The sequence below is a fragment of the Erinaceus europaeus genome, chromosome 2, assembly GCF_950295315.1.
Source record: "Erinaceus europaeus chromosome 2, mEriEur2.1, whole genome shotgun sequence".
NCBI classification, from domain to species: domain Eukaryota; kingdom Metazoa; phylum Chordata; class Mammalia; order Eulipotyphla; family Erinaceidae; genus Erinaceus; species Erinaceus europaeus.
The window spans coordinates 48,634,201-48,651,750 of record NC_080163.1 but is presented as its reverse complement, the minus strand read 5'-3'; the positions used below and the strand labels follow the sequence as shown (position 1 = coordinate 48,651,750).

General features: G+C 39.2%; 1 protein-coding gene across 7 annotated transcripts in view; it reads right to left on the bottom strand.

Moving 5' to 3' along the window:
• The window catches only part of ARHGAP26 (Rho GTPase activating protein 26), a 567,323-nt gene that overhangs the window by 212,458 nt on the left and 337,315 nt on the right, over nucleotides 1–17,550 (bottom strand). For all 7 annotated transcript variants that reach the window (XM_060180212.1, XM_060180211.1, XM_007518998.3 and 4 more), the window contains exon 15: nucleotides 845–932. In XM_060180212.1, the coding sequence (XP_060036195.1) occupies nucleotides 845–932 (88 nt within the window). The remainder of the gene's footprint in view (nucleotides 1–844; nucleotides 933–17,550) is intronic.

Here is a 17,550-nt window from a genome sequence, read left to right as displayed (position 1 = left end):
TCGTTGTTGTTGGATAGGACAGAGAGAAATGGAGAGAGGAGGGGAAGACAGAGAGGGGGAGAGAAAGACAGACACCTGCAGACCTGCTTCACCGCCTGTGAAGGGACCTGCCTGCAGGTGGGGAGCCGGGGGCTCGAACCAGGATCCTGACGCCGGTCCTTGAGCTTAGCGCCACCTGCGCTTAACCCGCTGTGCTACAGCCCGACTCCCTCATTGCTTATTTTCTTAAAGTCTTTCTTAATAGTTTAGAGAATTCAGAGGATACCACTGGGTTTTAGGTTTTGTTACACTGTACTTTATTAGAGCAGTTCTCCATTAAAAAAGTTTCTTTTTAAAAATTTTTTATATTTATTTGTTTTCCTTTTTTGCCCTTGTTTTTTCACTGTTGTTGTAGTTATCGTTGTTATTGATGTCATCATTGTTATATAGGACAGAGAGAAATGGAGAGAGGAAAAGAAGACAGAGAGCAGGACAGAAAAACACCTGCAGACCTACTTCATCATCTGTGAAGTGACTCCTCTGTAGGTGGGGAGCCGGGGGCTTGAACCGGGATCCTTCTGCCAGTCCTTGCACTTTGCACCACGTGCGTTTAACCGGCTGTGCTACCGCCCAACTCCCTAAAAAAGTTTCTTAAGTCTCTTCTGGCATCATTGCACAGTGGTGCTCCAAAGTATGAATGATATACAATTGTTTTAACCAGCTGAGCTAATTGCACCCACACACAAGCTATTTCCACATCTCAAACACCCACCCAACAGCTCTCTGGAAGCTGAAAATAAAACTGCTTTTTCCTGGTTGCATGATAACAAGCTAGCACTCTGCCCAGCAAATGGAAAGTCCCTACCTTAGGTAGGTCTTCAAAGCACTAGTGATGGTCTTTATCTCCCATTCGGCACAGACATCTGTATCTGTTTCAGAAGCTGTTTTAGGGTCTAAAACAAAGAAAAACAATGTGTAAAGTAGAGCAGAAAATACAGCTAAAAAAAAAAATAAGCACATGCAAAACCACCTAGCCTCTACTAATAAAAGAAACTCAAAGAAAAAACAAAAGTGATACTTATTTTCTGCTTATTGAGTTAGGAAAATATTTAGAAGACCAATATACCTATGGCTGGTAAGCATGCAGTAAAGTAAAATATTCTTATATACTGCAGTAGAGATTAATACAACAATTTTGGAAAGCACTTTGGCAATATGTATCAAGAGTCATAAAAATCTTTATATTATTTGAACACTTCTCACATCTATCATCAGGAAATAGGATAAGACATGATACAAATGCACATATTCTCCAAATGTTTCACATATAATTCTCTTTATAACAGTAGAAAATACATTAAAACAGATAATCTAAACATCTAATGATATATGGTTAATTATTAAATGACTGGTTAGGTTAATTATTAAATGGCTATCTGATGGAATATCATGCTTCATTTATATTACTAATGATGACTATATAACAATACGTAGGATGCCTGGTTTACCAAGTAATGTCAAGCAGGAAAAAAAGTGTTTAAGTTTGCGAGAAACTCATATGAACAAAGACTGAAAGGAAATACCCTAGATCTAAAATGGTGATCCTGTTAGGTTGGTAGAATTATGTGTGTGTGTGTGTTTTTTAAAATTATAAACTATGATTTGATTCTATCACTTTTATAACTAGTTTAAATTTTTAAATAAATTATATTTAAGCACAATGAAAGTTACCATAATAACATCAACTCATGGTCATTTCTAGTGTCTCCTCTTGTGTAGTCATGCTTCTCTTAATTTTTTTTATTAAAATAACATTGATTTGGGAGTTGGGCGGTAGCACAGCGGGTTAAGCGCATGTGGCATAAAATAACATTGATTTATAACATTGTATAGTTGTCAGGTATACATGATTATAAATTAATATATTTAAATACATTATAATCACCACCAAAAGTCTAGTTTCTATAGTTCATATCTGACTGATCCCCTTTAGCGGATTTTTTTCTATCCTCCCCTTCCCATATGGTACTCATTATTTTGTTCTTACAGTCTAAAAGTTTTTATTTATTTACTTTTTACCTTCCACATGAATTGTTAAATAAATATCATACTTTAAATAAGTGTGTATTATAAAAAAAATTCAGGCCCCACACCTATGGACATCTAATCTTTGACAAAGGGGCCAGACTATTACATGGGAGATGGGAGTCTCTTCAAGGAATGGTGTTGGAAACAATGGGTTGAAACATGCAGAAGAATGAAACTGAATCACTGTCTTTCACCAAATACAAAAGTAAATTCCAAGTGGATCAAGGACTTGGATGTTAGACCACAAACTATCAAATACTTAGAGGAAAATATTGGCAGAACTCTTTTCCACATAAATTTTAAAGACATTTTCAATGAAACGAATCCAATTACAAAGAAGACTAAGGCAAGTATAAACCTATGGGACTACATCAAATTAAAAAGCTTCTTCACAGCAAAAGAAACCACTACCCAAACCAAGAGACCCTTCACAGAATGGGAGAAGATCTTTACATGCCATACATCAGGTAAGAGTTTAATAACCAACATGTATAAAGAGCTTGCCAGACTCAACAACAAGACAACAAATAACCCCATCCAAAAATGGGGGGAGGACTTGGACAGAATATTCACCATAGAAGATATCCAAAAGGCCAAGAAACACATGAAAAAATGCTCCAAGTCTCTGATTGTTAGAGAAATGCAGAAATAAAGACAACAATGAGATATCATTTCACTCCTGTGAGAATGTCATACATCAGAAAACGTAACAGCAGCAAATGCTGAAGAAGGTGTGGGGTCAAAGGAACCCTCCTGCACTGCTGGTGGGAATGTAAATTGGTCCAACCTCTGTGGAGAACAGTCTGGAGAACTCTCAGAAGGCAAGGAATGGACCTACCCTATGATCCTGCAATTCCTCTCCTGGGGATATATCCTAAGGATCCCAGAACATCCATCCAAAAAGATCTGTGTACACATATGGTCTTGGCAGCACAATTTGTAATAGCCAAAACCTGGAAGCAACCCAGGTGTCCAACAACAGATGAGTGACTGAGCAAGTTGTGGTCTATATACCCAATAGAATACTACTCAGCTGTAAAAAATGGTGACTTCACCGTTTTCAGCCAATCTTGGATGGACCTTGAAAAAATCATGTTGAGTGAAATAAGTCAGAAATAGAAGGATGAATATGGGATGATCTCACTCTCAGGCAGAAGTTGAAAACAAGATCAGAAGAGAAAACACAAGTAGAACCTGAAATGGAATTGGCGTATTGCACCAAAGTAAAAGACTATGGGGTGGGTGGGTGGGGAGAATACAGGTCCATGAAGGATGATAAATGACATAGTGGGGGTTGTACTGTTAAATGGGAAACTGGGGAATGTTATACATGTACAAACTATTGTATTTACTGTTGAATGTAAAAATGTAAAACATTAATTTCCCAATAAAGAAATTAAAAAATAAATAATAAATAAAAATAAATAAAACAAACAAACAAAATCATGTAGACTTCCTGAGCAGTAACAATGTAGGCAAGAATCAGAGACAGAGTCAAGGACTATGAATTGTTTCACAAGTTAGCAGAACATCATCTTATTGCTGGCAAAATGGCTGAAGAGACTTTCAGTGCACCAAAGGAACAGCTTTCTCATACTACAGACCAGTGATATGCTTCCAATTCCCACTCACTTTACTTTCTGTGAAGCTCCTCATTTTCAGGGCTGCTACCCTTTCACACTTCTACTTCCCATTCTCAAGTATGGAACAGGTTCCGGTCAGATTATTCAAAGGGAAGCATCTCTTAAACTCCAGTAATTTAGAAATGACCTAAATTCTAAGTCAGTCTAATCCTAATCAACTTTGGGGCTTTGGGGATGGATGGGTGGGAATGGACACCTACTGTTACCTGTAGGGCTTGCACCTGAGTTTATATAAGTCCTCTAGGGCTAGCAGGGAGATCGTGATTGTAAATCTAAGAGACAAAGTCAAGAGATGAGAACAGCAACAGAGCTTTAGCCCCTGCATCTGGCTGTCACTGTCGGCCCACAACAACGACACGGACACCAGAGTCTTCTTCCTCAATTCCCTTTATTTCCTTCTTATGGCCACCTTAAGTACCTTTCACTGTTACATAGTCAGCCAATGGGCATTAAGCAAGCATACAGCATTCATAGATCATGCAGCCTTCTACCAATAATAAAACAGTTCACATGTACAGCACGCAGTCTGTGAAGTTAGATCGTCCAACTTCCGCAAAGTTGTTTACCACTTTACTGGTTTAGCCACCACGTGGCTGGCGCCATCTTAGGGGCATGATGTGCAGTGTCATTATGGCTCCCGACATCTGGCTATGACTTTAAGTATTATTGCATTATATATGACATATAACCTTTGAATATACAATATAATCTAACATTTATATAGCCTTTAAAACATGTAGGCCAGAGAATTAAGGCATGGAATGTCATCCCTTCACCCTCATTACTCAGGTTCCAGATGTTAGCAGGATGTGACAGACTTCCCTGGAGAGACAACCCCACCAATGTGTCCTGGAGCTCTGCTTCCCCAGAGCGTTTCCCCACTAGGGAAAGAGAGAGACAGGCTGGGAGTATGGATCGACCTGTTGATGTCTAATGTTCAGCAGGGAAGCAATTACAGAAGCCAGACATTCCACCTTCTGCATCCCACAATGACCTTGGGTCCATACTCCCAGAGGGTTAAAGAATAGGAAAGCTATCAGGTGAGGGGATGGGATACAGAGTTCTGATGGTGGGAATTGTGCGAAGTTGTACCCCTTTTATCTATGGTTATGTCAATATTTCCTTTAAAAAAAAAAAAAGAACAAACAGGATCTCTTACTCCTGACTATTGGCATTAAAAAAAAAAAAGAAGAAGAGAAAAACAGAAGCAGAGTGAGAAAGGGATAAACCACAGGATTAAAGCTTTCCCTAGAGGGGTGAGCATTAGTGGAATCCGTATAAAACACACGGAAAAAGCAGGTACTCTCACTGTGAGCTACATTTCTGGTCCCAGACTTTTATGAAAATGGTAAAACAAATATTATCCTATGGTTTAGTCAATGTTTCCTCTGTATAAATAAAAAAATTTAAGAAGGGAGTCGGGTGGTAGTGCAGCAGGTTAAGGCACGTGGCGCAAAGTGCAAGGACCATTGTAAGGATCCCGGTTTGAGCCCCTGGCTCCCCACCTGCAGGGAAGTCGCTTCACAGGCGGTGAAGCAGGTCGGCAGGTGTCTATCTTTTCTCTCCCCCTCTTGGTCTTCCCCTCCTCTCTCCATTTCTCTCTGTCCTATCCAACAATGACATCAAGAACAATAATAACTACAACAATAAAAAAAACAAGGGCAACAAAAAGGAAAATAAATAAATATTAAAAAATTTAAAAAAACATGTAGGCCCATAAATTCCCATTTTTCTTGAACCAGGCTATTATTTCTTTTATTGCTACCAGTATTATTTCTTGGGCTCAGTGCCTGCACAACAGCTACACTGCTCCTGGTGGCCTTTTTTTTTTTTTTTGAAAGAGACAGACAAAGTGGAGAGAGAGGAAGAGGGAGGTGGGGGGGGAGAGAGAGAGAGAGAGAAGGAAAAAGAGAGAGAGAGAGAAAGGGAGAGAGAGGGAAAGAGAGAGAGAGACCTGCAACAGTGCTTCCCTGCTTTACTGCATCTCTTCTCCAGGTGGGTGTTCTTGTTGTTTATCGTTATTATTACTGTCATTGTTGTTGGATAGGACAGAGAGAAATCGAGAGAGGAGGGGAAGACAGAGAAGGGAAAGATACCTGCAGATCTGCTTCACCACCTGTGAATGACCCCCCCCCTCCACACACAGGTGGGAAGCAGGGGGGGGTGCTCGAACCGGGATCCTTATTCTGGTCCTTGTGCTTCGCGCCATGTGTGCTTAACCTGCTGTGCTACCACCTGGCCCTGATGATATGTGCTTTTAACCAGGTGTGCCACCACTCAGACCCTCATGGAGTAGTTTTTAAAGATACTATTAAATGAAAATAGAATGTACAGAACAACATGATGGCCATGTCTCATAAAGCGTTTGTTTCCTAAAGGCAGAATATTTATAGGTGACTGTGACAAAGACTGTCAGGTCATAAAAACAAGAAAGAACCTAAAGAGTGTTACTTTATTTCTAGGGTCAGAGAATGGTTAATTCCATGGAGGTGAATTTTAGAAAAAGAAGCAAATTGTGATTTTCTGAATATCCCAAACCTCTGTAGCTTTATTATTTTTTTCCTTTCTCTGTCATCTTATACTCTTTTAATGACTTCTTCCCACAGAAGTGTTTGTACCAAAGACTTGATTTAGCATGACCTTTTCCCCTCCCCATCCCAAGACATGGAAAGCTGCCATACTGCTCAGTTCCTGGATGCCAGACAAATGTTACTGTACATTTTTCTGAGGAACAACCCAACTTCTAACAAGGAGAGTGAACATGACACTAAACAAGCAGCAGTTGGCAGGTCTGGGAGTTGTGAACTGTTCCATAAACCACATTTAGCAAACTAATGATTAGCTTCCACTTATTCAACTCTGTAACCATAGGAATATTGTGTAACATTACAGAGGAGAGAGTCAAATTATAGCCTGGCTAAGGGACTTTTTATAGCACTGATGAGGCAAGGCTCATAACTTAAGTATGTCCATTTTAATTCATTTAATAAGCAAACTAAATTGAATGTAGTCTCCCATGCTACCTCCCTTTCAGAAAGTGCTGCCAATTTCCATACCTCTCTACCAATGCTCCTCTCACATACAGATCCTCCCTGGTAGCATGAGTACAACACATAGATACAATTAGCGTTTGTTTATAGAGCTCAATATATTTTATTTAGTGTGTCACTTAACCATTGCACTGAAGTTGGTAAAAGTGGCCTAAATTAGAATAGCAGCTCAAAAGTTATCATGTGGGTGAAGTGAAATGAAGTGTATTTCCACCCCAACCTCCTCCCATGTCAATTCACAGGAGGAGACAAATATGAATCTGAGGTTACATAGGGGGGTGGTCTTAAAAAATGTCACACTGGATCAGTTCTAAGAATGATTTAGTTCTGTGTTGTATTGCTGACAAAGTTCCATGGGGACTGCTGGAGGAAATAATTAGGAAAATCAGTTATATACTCCCAAGTTTTCTAATGACACATCATAGTATATGGAAATTAAAATATTTCAACTTTAATTGAGAAAGCACAAGGCAAAAAACATTCAAGCAAAATAAATACACCTGAAAAGGTAAGCATGGGGGGGGGGGCTGAGCCAAGTTGGTGACTTGGCATCAACAGCTGGTGTGAGCTCTGCATGGAGGTTACTTTAAACCTGGGAAGTTCAGGTGAGGGTAGGATTTCTGGGCCAGTGGTGGAGGAGGAGGGCAGGGGTGGGTCAGGGTGGTACCAAGGAAAAGCCCTTGGGCAGGAAAACAGAGTCTGAAAAGGACAAAGGAAACAGAGATTCAGCTGGGAGTCTTAGGTTTTGCTATTTTGCTCTGCACTCCCCCAGCCACAAGACCAACCACCATGCCAGCTACTTCTGGTAGGACTTCTATGGAGCTATTTTCCTTATTACGATTCCTGGGTCAGCAAGAGTATCAGCAAGAGTATTTCTCCAAGCAAAGGCTTTTTTCCCCCCCTTCCCCTCCCCCTTTTGAAGGGGGCTGGAGCTCTGAGGGACAGAATGACAGAATACCTGGCCAATCTGGGCCTCAGTCATAGCTGAGTTAGATTACCTGTCTTCTTTCCCTCTTCTCTTTGAGCTTGTTTGATAGTTGCTTCTTGTGATTGTTTATTTCCCCAAATGCTTCACAATATAGAATCAAACACTCTATAACTTTAACCAATCTGATGAACTTGAAAAAAAAGGTATTTTAGTTTGCATTTGTGTGTCAGTACATGGAGTGGCAAATGCTAGAAGAAGAAGTACATGGAGTCAGAATCTCACATGTGTGATGTTACTGCTCCTAAGATGAGTGTTTTAGAGAGAGAGAGGAAAGGGAAAGGTGGGGGTGGGGTGGAGAACATATAATCTCAGAGTTTCCCCCAGTGTCCTGGTACCTCCCATGCAGTACTAGGGTTTAAACCATGGCAAGACATACTCCCTACTTGGTGAGCTATCTTCTGACTTTAATTTTGTACTTTTTTTTTTAATGAACAAAAAGCTTGCAAATTTTTTTTTGTTTAATCAATGTCATGTTGTTTTCGCTGGGCTGGCTTCACGGGCGGTAACAGACGACCCGGGATTCAAGGCTGGGTTGTATGCAGTATCTCTTTATTCATGCAGGACGCAGAGCAATCTATACCTAGCTAAGCTAAACTAAAACTACAAACAATCTTGTCCTTATAAATATACTAGCCCATCAGGGTGGGAACAGGATGCGATGCAGAGAGGGTAGAGAGAAAAGTGACTGGTGAAAATCAGGGTATGACAAGGAGAGGGGGCAGAGCAGGCAAGAATTCTACCACTGAAAAAAAAAAAAGAATAAAAAAAAAAAAAAAAAGAATTCTACCACTGAACCACCAATGCCCTGGAGGGAGGGTGGTGCTTGTTAACAGAGGTTATGTAAATAGAATGAAGTGGTTATGTAAATAGAATAGTGTTAAGCAGGGGGATTAAACTAATGAAACAGAAGGGGTTTTTAGAAGCATACCAACAATCTCAGAGTTTCCCCCAGTGTCCTGGTACCTTCCATGCAGTACTAGGGTTTAAACCATGGCAAGACATACTCCCTACTTGGTGAGCTATCTTCTGACTTTAATTTTGTACTTTTTTTTTAATGAACAAAAAGCTTGCAATTTTTTTTTTTGTTTAATCAATGTCATTTTTTTTTCTTTCTCTCTTTTTTTTGCCTCCAGGGTTACTGCTGGTGCTCAGTGCCTGCACTATAAATCCACTGCGCCTGGCAGTCATTTTCCCCTTTTTTTTGTTGTTGTTGGATAGGTCAGAGAGAAACTGAGAGAGGAGGGGAAGACAGAGAGGGGGAGAGGAAGACAGACACCTGTAGACCTGCTTCACTGCTTGCAAAGCAATCCCCTTGCAGGTAGGGACCCAGAGGCTTTGAGCCAGGATCCTTGCACCGATCCCTATGCATAGCACTATGTGTGCTTAACCTGGTGTGCCACAGCCCAGCCTCCAATAAATGTCAATTTTATTGGGTATATTCATCCTTTTATATATACAGCTTTGTAACTTTTTGAAAGGTATATATGGCTATAATAACCACCACCAAAATCAAGATAAACCATTCTCACCTTCCCAGATTCCCTTTTGTCTCAATAAAGAGTTGATCCTCATCCCTACTCCAACATCTAGCAAGTGCTTTAATATCCAAAATGCTTTTGAAGTTCATCCATGTTGCTGAATGTACTAGTAGTTCAATTCTTTTATGACTATTCATTCCATTCCTTTTGTTACTATTGCCTTGTGCACGAAGCACACACATCCACCAGCTGATGGACATTTTGGCTACCTACAAAGTCTAGCTGTAATGAATAAGGCTGCTTATAAATATTTACATATAGGTCTTTATATGCACTACTTTCTTATCTCTTAGATAAACAACTGACATGGAACTAGGTAAAAATATGTAAGAGTGAGTCATATGGTAAGTACACTTAACTATCAGAAACAGTCAAATGTTTTCCAAGACATTTGGTCATTTGCATTCCCACAAGCAGTGCCAGAGCCCTAGACGTTTTGTGCCTTCATTAATACATGATATGACTGGGTGTTTAATTTATAAACTTCACCTATTCTAGCAGGCATGTACAGATATCTAATTTTAAAAACTTGCTCTTCCTTAATGACAGGCAGTGTCAGCAGTCTTTTCATATCCTTTCTGGGCACTTCTGTTTGCTTATTCCTATTTTTCAATGTGGTGTCAAGAGTTAATTCCAGAGACTTGTGCTCTTTTGCTATGCCATTCCTTGGTTCATTTCTCTCCTCTCTCCACCTCTCGTATGTGTACATAATCTGTACATGTATGTGCACATGCACATGTGGGTGAGTGAGTGAGTGAGTGAGTGAGTGACAGAGAGAGATTCATTGCTACTCATAGTAGGGCTTCTCCACCTTGAAATGAATTTTTCAAAGACAGACAGAGGGAGTGACAGAAAGATAACACAGTACTGAAGATACCTCTAATGTCATGAGGGCCAGGTTTGAATTTGGTTCCTGCACATGACAAAGGAGGCACCCCTACTTCCAGGAGTTATTTCAGCCCTCTAATGGGGGGGACTGGAAAAACACTATTGCATGAAATGCCCCTTATTTCTGTCCTTGGTGCTTTCAAGTGATGCCAGGGATTGAACAGAGGGCTTCACGTACTGAAGGTTGCTGCTTCACTGCTGAATCATCTCATTATCTCACTTTGTATATTTTCATCGGTGAACTCTGTTCTCAGTTTTTTTAATTTTATTTATTTATTTTGTCTTTTGTTGCCCTTGTTGCCTTTTTAATGTTGTTGTAGTTATTATTGTTGTTATTGATGTCGCCGGTTGTTGGATAGGACAGAGAGAAATGGAGAGAGGAGGGGAGAGAAAAGATAGAGGGGAGAAAAAGATAGAAAAGACAGAGGGGGGAGAGAAAAGACAGAAACCTGCAGACCTGCTTCACTGCCTGTGGAGTGACTACCCTGCAGGTTGGGAGTCAGGGGGCTCCAAAACAGGATCCTTCCGCAGGTCCTTGCGCTTTGCACCACATGCGCTTAACCCGCTGTGCTACCGCCCAACTCCCTCAATTTTTTATAATTTGGGTTGAGATGCAAGGACCATTGCTAATATATTCTGGACACAGATCCTTTATCAAATACCAGTCTTCTATGAGAGAGAGTGCACTGGAGCACTGCTTAGTTCTGGCACATATCAGTGCTAGGGAGTGAACCTGAGGCCTCTGGGGCATCAGGCAGGTCAGTCCTGTGTTTGAGTGCTGAACTATCTCCCTAGTCTGATAAAACTTTTATTTATTTATTATTGGATAGAAACATAAATTGAGAGGGGCGGGGGAGTTTGAAGGAAATAGAGAGACACTTTCAGCCCTGCTTCACCACTCATGAAGCTTTCCCCCTGCAGATGGGGATCAGGGACTTGAACCCCGGTCCTTGCACACTGTAATGTGTGCACTTAACCAGGTGCACTACTGCCTGACCCTAAGAAATCTTTTCTAAACCAAAATCACAAGGACTTTTTTTTCTAGAGAGAAAAATAAACTTTGTTTTAGCTGTTATAGTTAGGAACTTTATCAATTTTTATTTAATTTTGTAATATTGTGAGATAATAATTTTTGCATTTTTACCCCTTAAGGATGTAGAGGGGAAACTACACTTTCCTTCACTGAATTATGTAACATTTTTATCAAAGATCAATTTGTTCCACTAAACTATAAGTAATTCCTTAGGCAATATCATAAGGTCTTGCTTTTTCTTATTTAAATAAATTGTATTTCTTTTCTAACTATCTTCTTGAGCCTTTCACATTCCCCATTTCTGCTATAATGATTATAATGCAGGTTCTGAAAGGAGACTGGACACAGAATCAAAAGAATGTCCCTCTATATGCAGGGAAATGAGTTCAGAAGGGGGAATGTCAAAGAAGAAACATGAGAATATCTAAGGAAGAATCACAACACACTTTAGCCAGGAACAGTGACACTTCTCCCAGAATGACAAACAAAAAGCAGAAGCAGGAGAAAGCTATTAGGATATACTGGATCACACTAGATGAAAATTTTAACAATTCCATAAAGGGTCTGGGTGGTGTCTCCTGTGTACAGTGCATGCCTTCCACATCTAAGGTCTTGGATTTAACTTCTGGCAACATCTGGGAACAACATGAACAGCACCAAGGGTGGAAACTGGTATGTGGATGGTGGAAAGATACTTTGACATCTATCCCTCTCTTCCACAAAAATATAGGAATAGGGTTTGAGAAAGAGTTCAGCTTTCAAACACAGGATTTACATTCTAGAGGTCCCAGATTCAGCCCCTGGCACCACTATAAATTAGAGGTCAGTGATACTTTGGTCTCTCTGTGTCTCTCTTTCTCTCAGAAAAAAAAGAGAAATAACAATATATAGGATTAATTTAGGTCAAGGCGGTTAACAGCAGTATCACATATATACAAGGTCCAGGCTTCATTCCACAACCCTGCATGGAGTGAGGGTTGGGCAGGGAGAGGGGAGGTACAGGTGACAGAATCATGTAACAGTAGTCTTCCAGTATCAAATGAAAGAAAATTTTCAAAGGATTCAAGAATATGGTAGCAGAAAAATGAGATACTGTTCACATTAAATTTAATGGCAAAGTTGTTTATACTTTACTGTGTTCAAGCTTGATTAAAAGAAAGCACCAAGGTGGGGAAGATAGCTTAATGATTATGCAGAGACTTTTTTTTTTTTGCCTCCAGGGTTATTGCCAGAGCTCCATGCCGGCACCACAAATCCACTGCTCCTGAAGACCATTTTTTCCCTTTTGTTGCCCTTGTTGTTTTATCATTGTTGTGGTTATTATTGTTGTTGCTGTCCTTGGATAGGACAGAGAAAAATTGAGAGAGGAGGGGAGACAGAGAGCAGGAGAGAAAGATAGACACCTGCAGACCTGCTTCACCAGCTGTGAAGCGACTTCCCTTTAGGTGGGGAGCCGGGGCTTGAACCGGGATCCTTCTGCCAGTCCTTGCACTTCGCACCACTGAGCTTAACTTGCTGTGCTACCTTCCTACTCCCCCAAAGAGACTCTTATGCCTGAGGCTCCAAAGTCCCAGATTTAATCTCCCACACCACCAAAAGCCTAAGCTAAGCAGTGCTCTGGTTAAAAATAAATGAATAAATAAATGAATAAATAGCACCATGCATTTCCCCCCACCCCTAAAACTACTTTCTGTGCTAAAAATAAATATGAAAAAACATGGATGCTGTGAAATACCTCACTAAAGTGAAAAATGAAACTGAGACTGAGACAAATAAAAGTGATAACTAAAAGGTGAAAATGAAAACAAGTAAATAAAATTATTAAAGACACTAAAATTCAATTATAAAATTTGATTTGCATATATATTATTTATTTTTAATTTTCATCTGAGCACTGCTCAGCTCAGCTCTCCCTTACCGTGGTGTGGAGCATATAGAATTATAGAATAACAAAGAAATAATGAATGTGTTTTTCTCTACAAAATATGTTTAAGAACTCAATGAGTCCTAGTATGTGTAAAGAATGATTACACTGTGATATTTTAAAGTGGAACAAGGAAGAGAAATTTTCTTATTATATGATCATTCATCAAGTGGACCAATAATTGAGACAATGAGAGGATTTAATCTGCATGAATATATTCCATAAGGATTTAAAATATTTTTTTCTTTTACAAGAGCACTGCTCAGCTCTAGTTTATGGTGGGGTAGGAGACTGAACCTGGGACTTTGGAGCCTCAGGCGCAAGAGTCTTTTTGCATAACTATATGCCATCTCCCCAACCTTTCCAGATGAATTTTAAGGAAAATAAAACAGGTTTTGCAATCCTGGCATTAAGAAGTCTTTGAAGACACAATCCATCTAAAAATAAAAAAGACTGGCTTTGTAAAATATTCTATTTCATAAAAACTTAAAACACTGAGCCAGAAAATACCAATAGTTCACCTGGCAGAGGATCCACCTTACTACTGGGTAGGGTATAGGACTTCACTGCCTGGGGCTCCAAGTCTCAGTCTTCATTCCATTGTATATATGTTGGTCCCTTAATTATTTTTGAAAAAAGCTACTATTTGTTACCTAACAAGATGAGGATCCAGGCTCAGCAACTCACATCCCATTTTTTCCATGTCATCATCACAGTATTAAAGAGGCAGAGTCTATAATTACTGAGAGAAGACTAGACAGACTTCAATAACTTGTGTAAGGTCAGACAGGCGGTGAAACAGCAGCTTAAGTTCAAAATGCACATGCTTATCCTATGCTATCCTGCAACCATGATGATATTTAACTAAGTGCCTTCTCATTTTTTCTAAGAACAGGGACAGAAAAAGAAAGAGAGGAGGAGGAGGAGGAGGAAAGGGAATAGTAGTATGTCTGCAGAATAGATAGCCAAAATAATTACATTGTAGAAGAAATTCTATAGCATTAAAAAAAAAAAAGAGAGAGAAAGAAAGTATGGAGACTGTTTAGTGGCAAAGTAGAGGACTCCATGTCGGTGGTCCAAGTTAGATCTTTATAACTGCATATACCACAGTTGACCAGTGCTTTGGTCTCTCTCTCCCCTACTCCCTCATGAAAAGAAATTAATTAATATGAAAACACACAAACTGTACTACTACACTAAAAAGTTTGTCAAAAAGCAATATATATGCAGTATAATTCAAACTGTATAAATAAAAATTCACAATAAAAGATACTTCTAGATATGTCTTTTTACTTTTCACTTACAGTTCTTCAAATCTGTAATAATGATAACTCAAAATAAATAAAAATAGGAAAAATAGAAAAAGTCATTAAAACAGATTTCTATAAGAGAGGCAAATGTGGACTGAATAATAGTAGCTGATATATAAACAAAAAGTTAGCTAAAATTTGCAAACATTTATCTCCATATAACATTCAGGAAGGGAGAAAAATGTTATGCACATGGAAGATACTCTATTTCTAGGAATTGGCAAATCTTCCTGAGTTCTTCTCACTCTCCTTCTCACTGGTCAAAGACAAATGATTTCTATTGCTAGGAGGAAGGGAGAAATGGATGCTCTTAGTACAAAACTAGCATCAATCTACACAATCTACATACTATGAGAAATTCTAATAAGCTTTCTCAAGAAACTCTAGTAAAAAAAAGGAAAAGAAACTCTAGTCAATAAAATTGTTTTCTCATAGCAGTAGATATTTGTTTGTTTGTTTATGGCATGCTGGGGCTTCACGCCTGTGTGATTTTCCTGGTCCAATATGGTCTCTTGCCTTTTACAAAGAGAACAAGAAAGAGTGAGGGACAAAGAGGATGGGATAAAGGAAAATCACAGCACCTGTCATGCATGGCACATTCACGTCGAGGCCAAGAGCTCAAACTTGGATCCTCTCACACGGCAAAGTGAGCTACCTTCCAGCTCCAGCATTAGTTCTTATATTTCTTGTCCAACCTGGACTCATCCATCCACTCCCCCCCAAGGTAAAAAGAGTACACAAAGTATACTCAAAATAAGGAAGTCTCTGACTTTACTTCATTCAAACCTAGACTTTCAATAATAAAAATGTACTTTTGACAAGTCAAGTTTTTTTTTTTTAAATTTTTATTTATAAAAAGGAAACACTGGCAAAAACCATAGGATAAGAGTGGTACAACTCCATACAGTTCCGACCATGAGAACTCCATATCCTATCCCCTCCCCTGATAGCTTTCTTATTCTTTATCCCTCTGGGAGTATGGACCCAGAGTCATTATGGGGTGCAGACAGTGGAAGGCCTGGCTACTGTAATTGCTTCCCTGCTGAACATGGGCATTGACAGGTCGATCCATACTCCCAGCCTGTCTCTCTCTTTCCCTAGTGGGGTGGGGCTCTGGGGAAGTGGGGCTTCAGGACACATTGGTGGGGTCGTCTGCTCAGGGAAGTCAAGTTTTACATGGTGCATGGCACACAGTAAGTCATTCAATAAGAACCTTATAAAGGAATAGTGAGTGGATGGTTCATCCTTGACTCTGTCACATCAGGGAAAAGTTCTGGAGTTTAACAATCGTATTTATCTTCCATTCTTGGTTAACAAGACTAATAATACTAAGAACTGACAAAGATGAGGCAGCTGGGCTTTGTGAGTTTTGACTGCCACATACTACTTTTTTATGAGGTTCCTTAGGTGTTTATGGTTATATTTTTAAAAAATATTTATTTATTATTAGATAGAGACAAAGAGAAATTGAGAGGGAAGAGATAGATAGACAGACAGACAGACAGAGAGAGAGAGAGAGATACCTGCAGACTTGCCTCACCACTCCTGAAGCTTTCCCCCTGCAGGTGGGGACCAAGGGCTTGAACTTGAGTCCTTGCACACTGTAATGTGAATGTTTGACGAGGTGTGGCACCGCCTGGTCCCCTTGATTATATTCTCTATTACTAAGAAAACTGAGGAAGAAAACAGGACAAATGACTTGATTGTGGGTTATGAAAAGAAGTGACAAAAAGGTGATTTCCGGTCATATATATATTCATAATCCGTTCGTACAATGGAGTTTTTTTTCTAGATCAGCATTTTTTAATGTCATGTTTCTTTTCATTGGTGTCACCTTACATAGTAGTCTTTCCATCTCCAAATCTAGTATGTTGTAAAGCCCTGTTGATTTTCTGTCTTCCATTATTTTGAGCCTGTCCTTTTCTCTGACATCAGAGTAGATATTTGGTTTGTGTGTTGATAGGATATGCTCTACCTTATCTATTCCAACTATTTCTTTCATGTCTTTTCATGATCAAATAAATACTTCACATTACTATTAGCATTATATTCTTAAAGTGGAATATGATCTAGCTACACCTTTGTTGAACATACTTTTTGTTAATCTAGCCAGTAGTCATTAATACCAGAAAAAATTCTATCATTCTACTAATAATCCTGTTCAGTCCATGGAGTTCTAATGAACCACCTCCCTAATCTACCCACAATACTCACATCACCAAAGAGAAGCAGAGGATTCAGGCAATTTAGATTCATCTGCTTCAAGTTATGTGACTAGTTTGAGATTTAGAAATGAAATCATGTGACCAGAAGCCCCATATTCACTAAAGTTCTCCACAATAGTTAATAAACTTTCTTCTCAGTGATGCTAGCTGTAAGGATCACCGAGACTAAACTGCTACATTCCCGAGGAGCACACAGAAACCCATGACAAGCTGAGGTCACAGATAAAAAGAATAAGAAAGAGAAAAGGAATATAAACATGCCAGTAGAAAGAGTAGATCCTTCCATGCTTCAGCTATGTTGGACTTACTAGTTATGTGAGCAAATAAATGTCTTTTATTTTTCCTTAAAAGTGTCTGAAAAATCTTCTGGACAGGTGTACAAGAGTCCTAACATATATAACACTATAACACAGTAATTTTTAGCAGGCTTGAGGAGATGACATAATGGTTATATGAAAGACTTTTGTGCCTAAGTCTCTGAGCTTCCAGGTTCAATCCCCTGCACCACTATAAACTAGAGCTGGGCAGTGTTCTGGTGTCTGTCTCTCTCTCTTTGTATTTCCCCCTATAGCTCTTTCATTAAAATAAAATAAATATAAAAAAGGAAAAAAATAAATTCTATAAAAATTTTTATCAGCAATTTACTTCCTACAAGGAAAAAAAAAAACACTTCTTAGCACAATATTAAAGTTCTTCTAATTCTCCTGTCCCAACCTCAAGTTTTTTAAACATGAAATGAAATGTTGAACTAACAGTAATAGAATCAATACCCTCAGTTATAGCTATCTCAGATCCTCATTTCTGCACCCTGTAGCATTGCTTAATGTATTTCCTGAATTGTGTATACTTCTGTTCATAGCAGCACAATTTGTAATAGCCAAAAC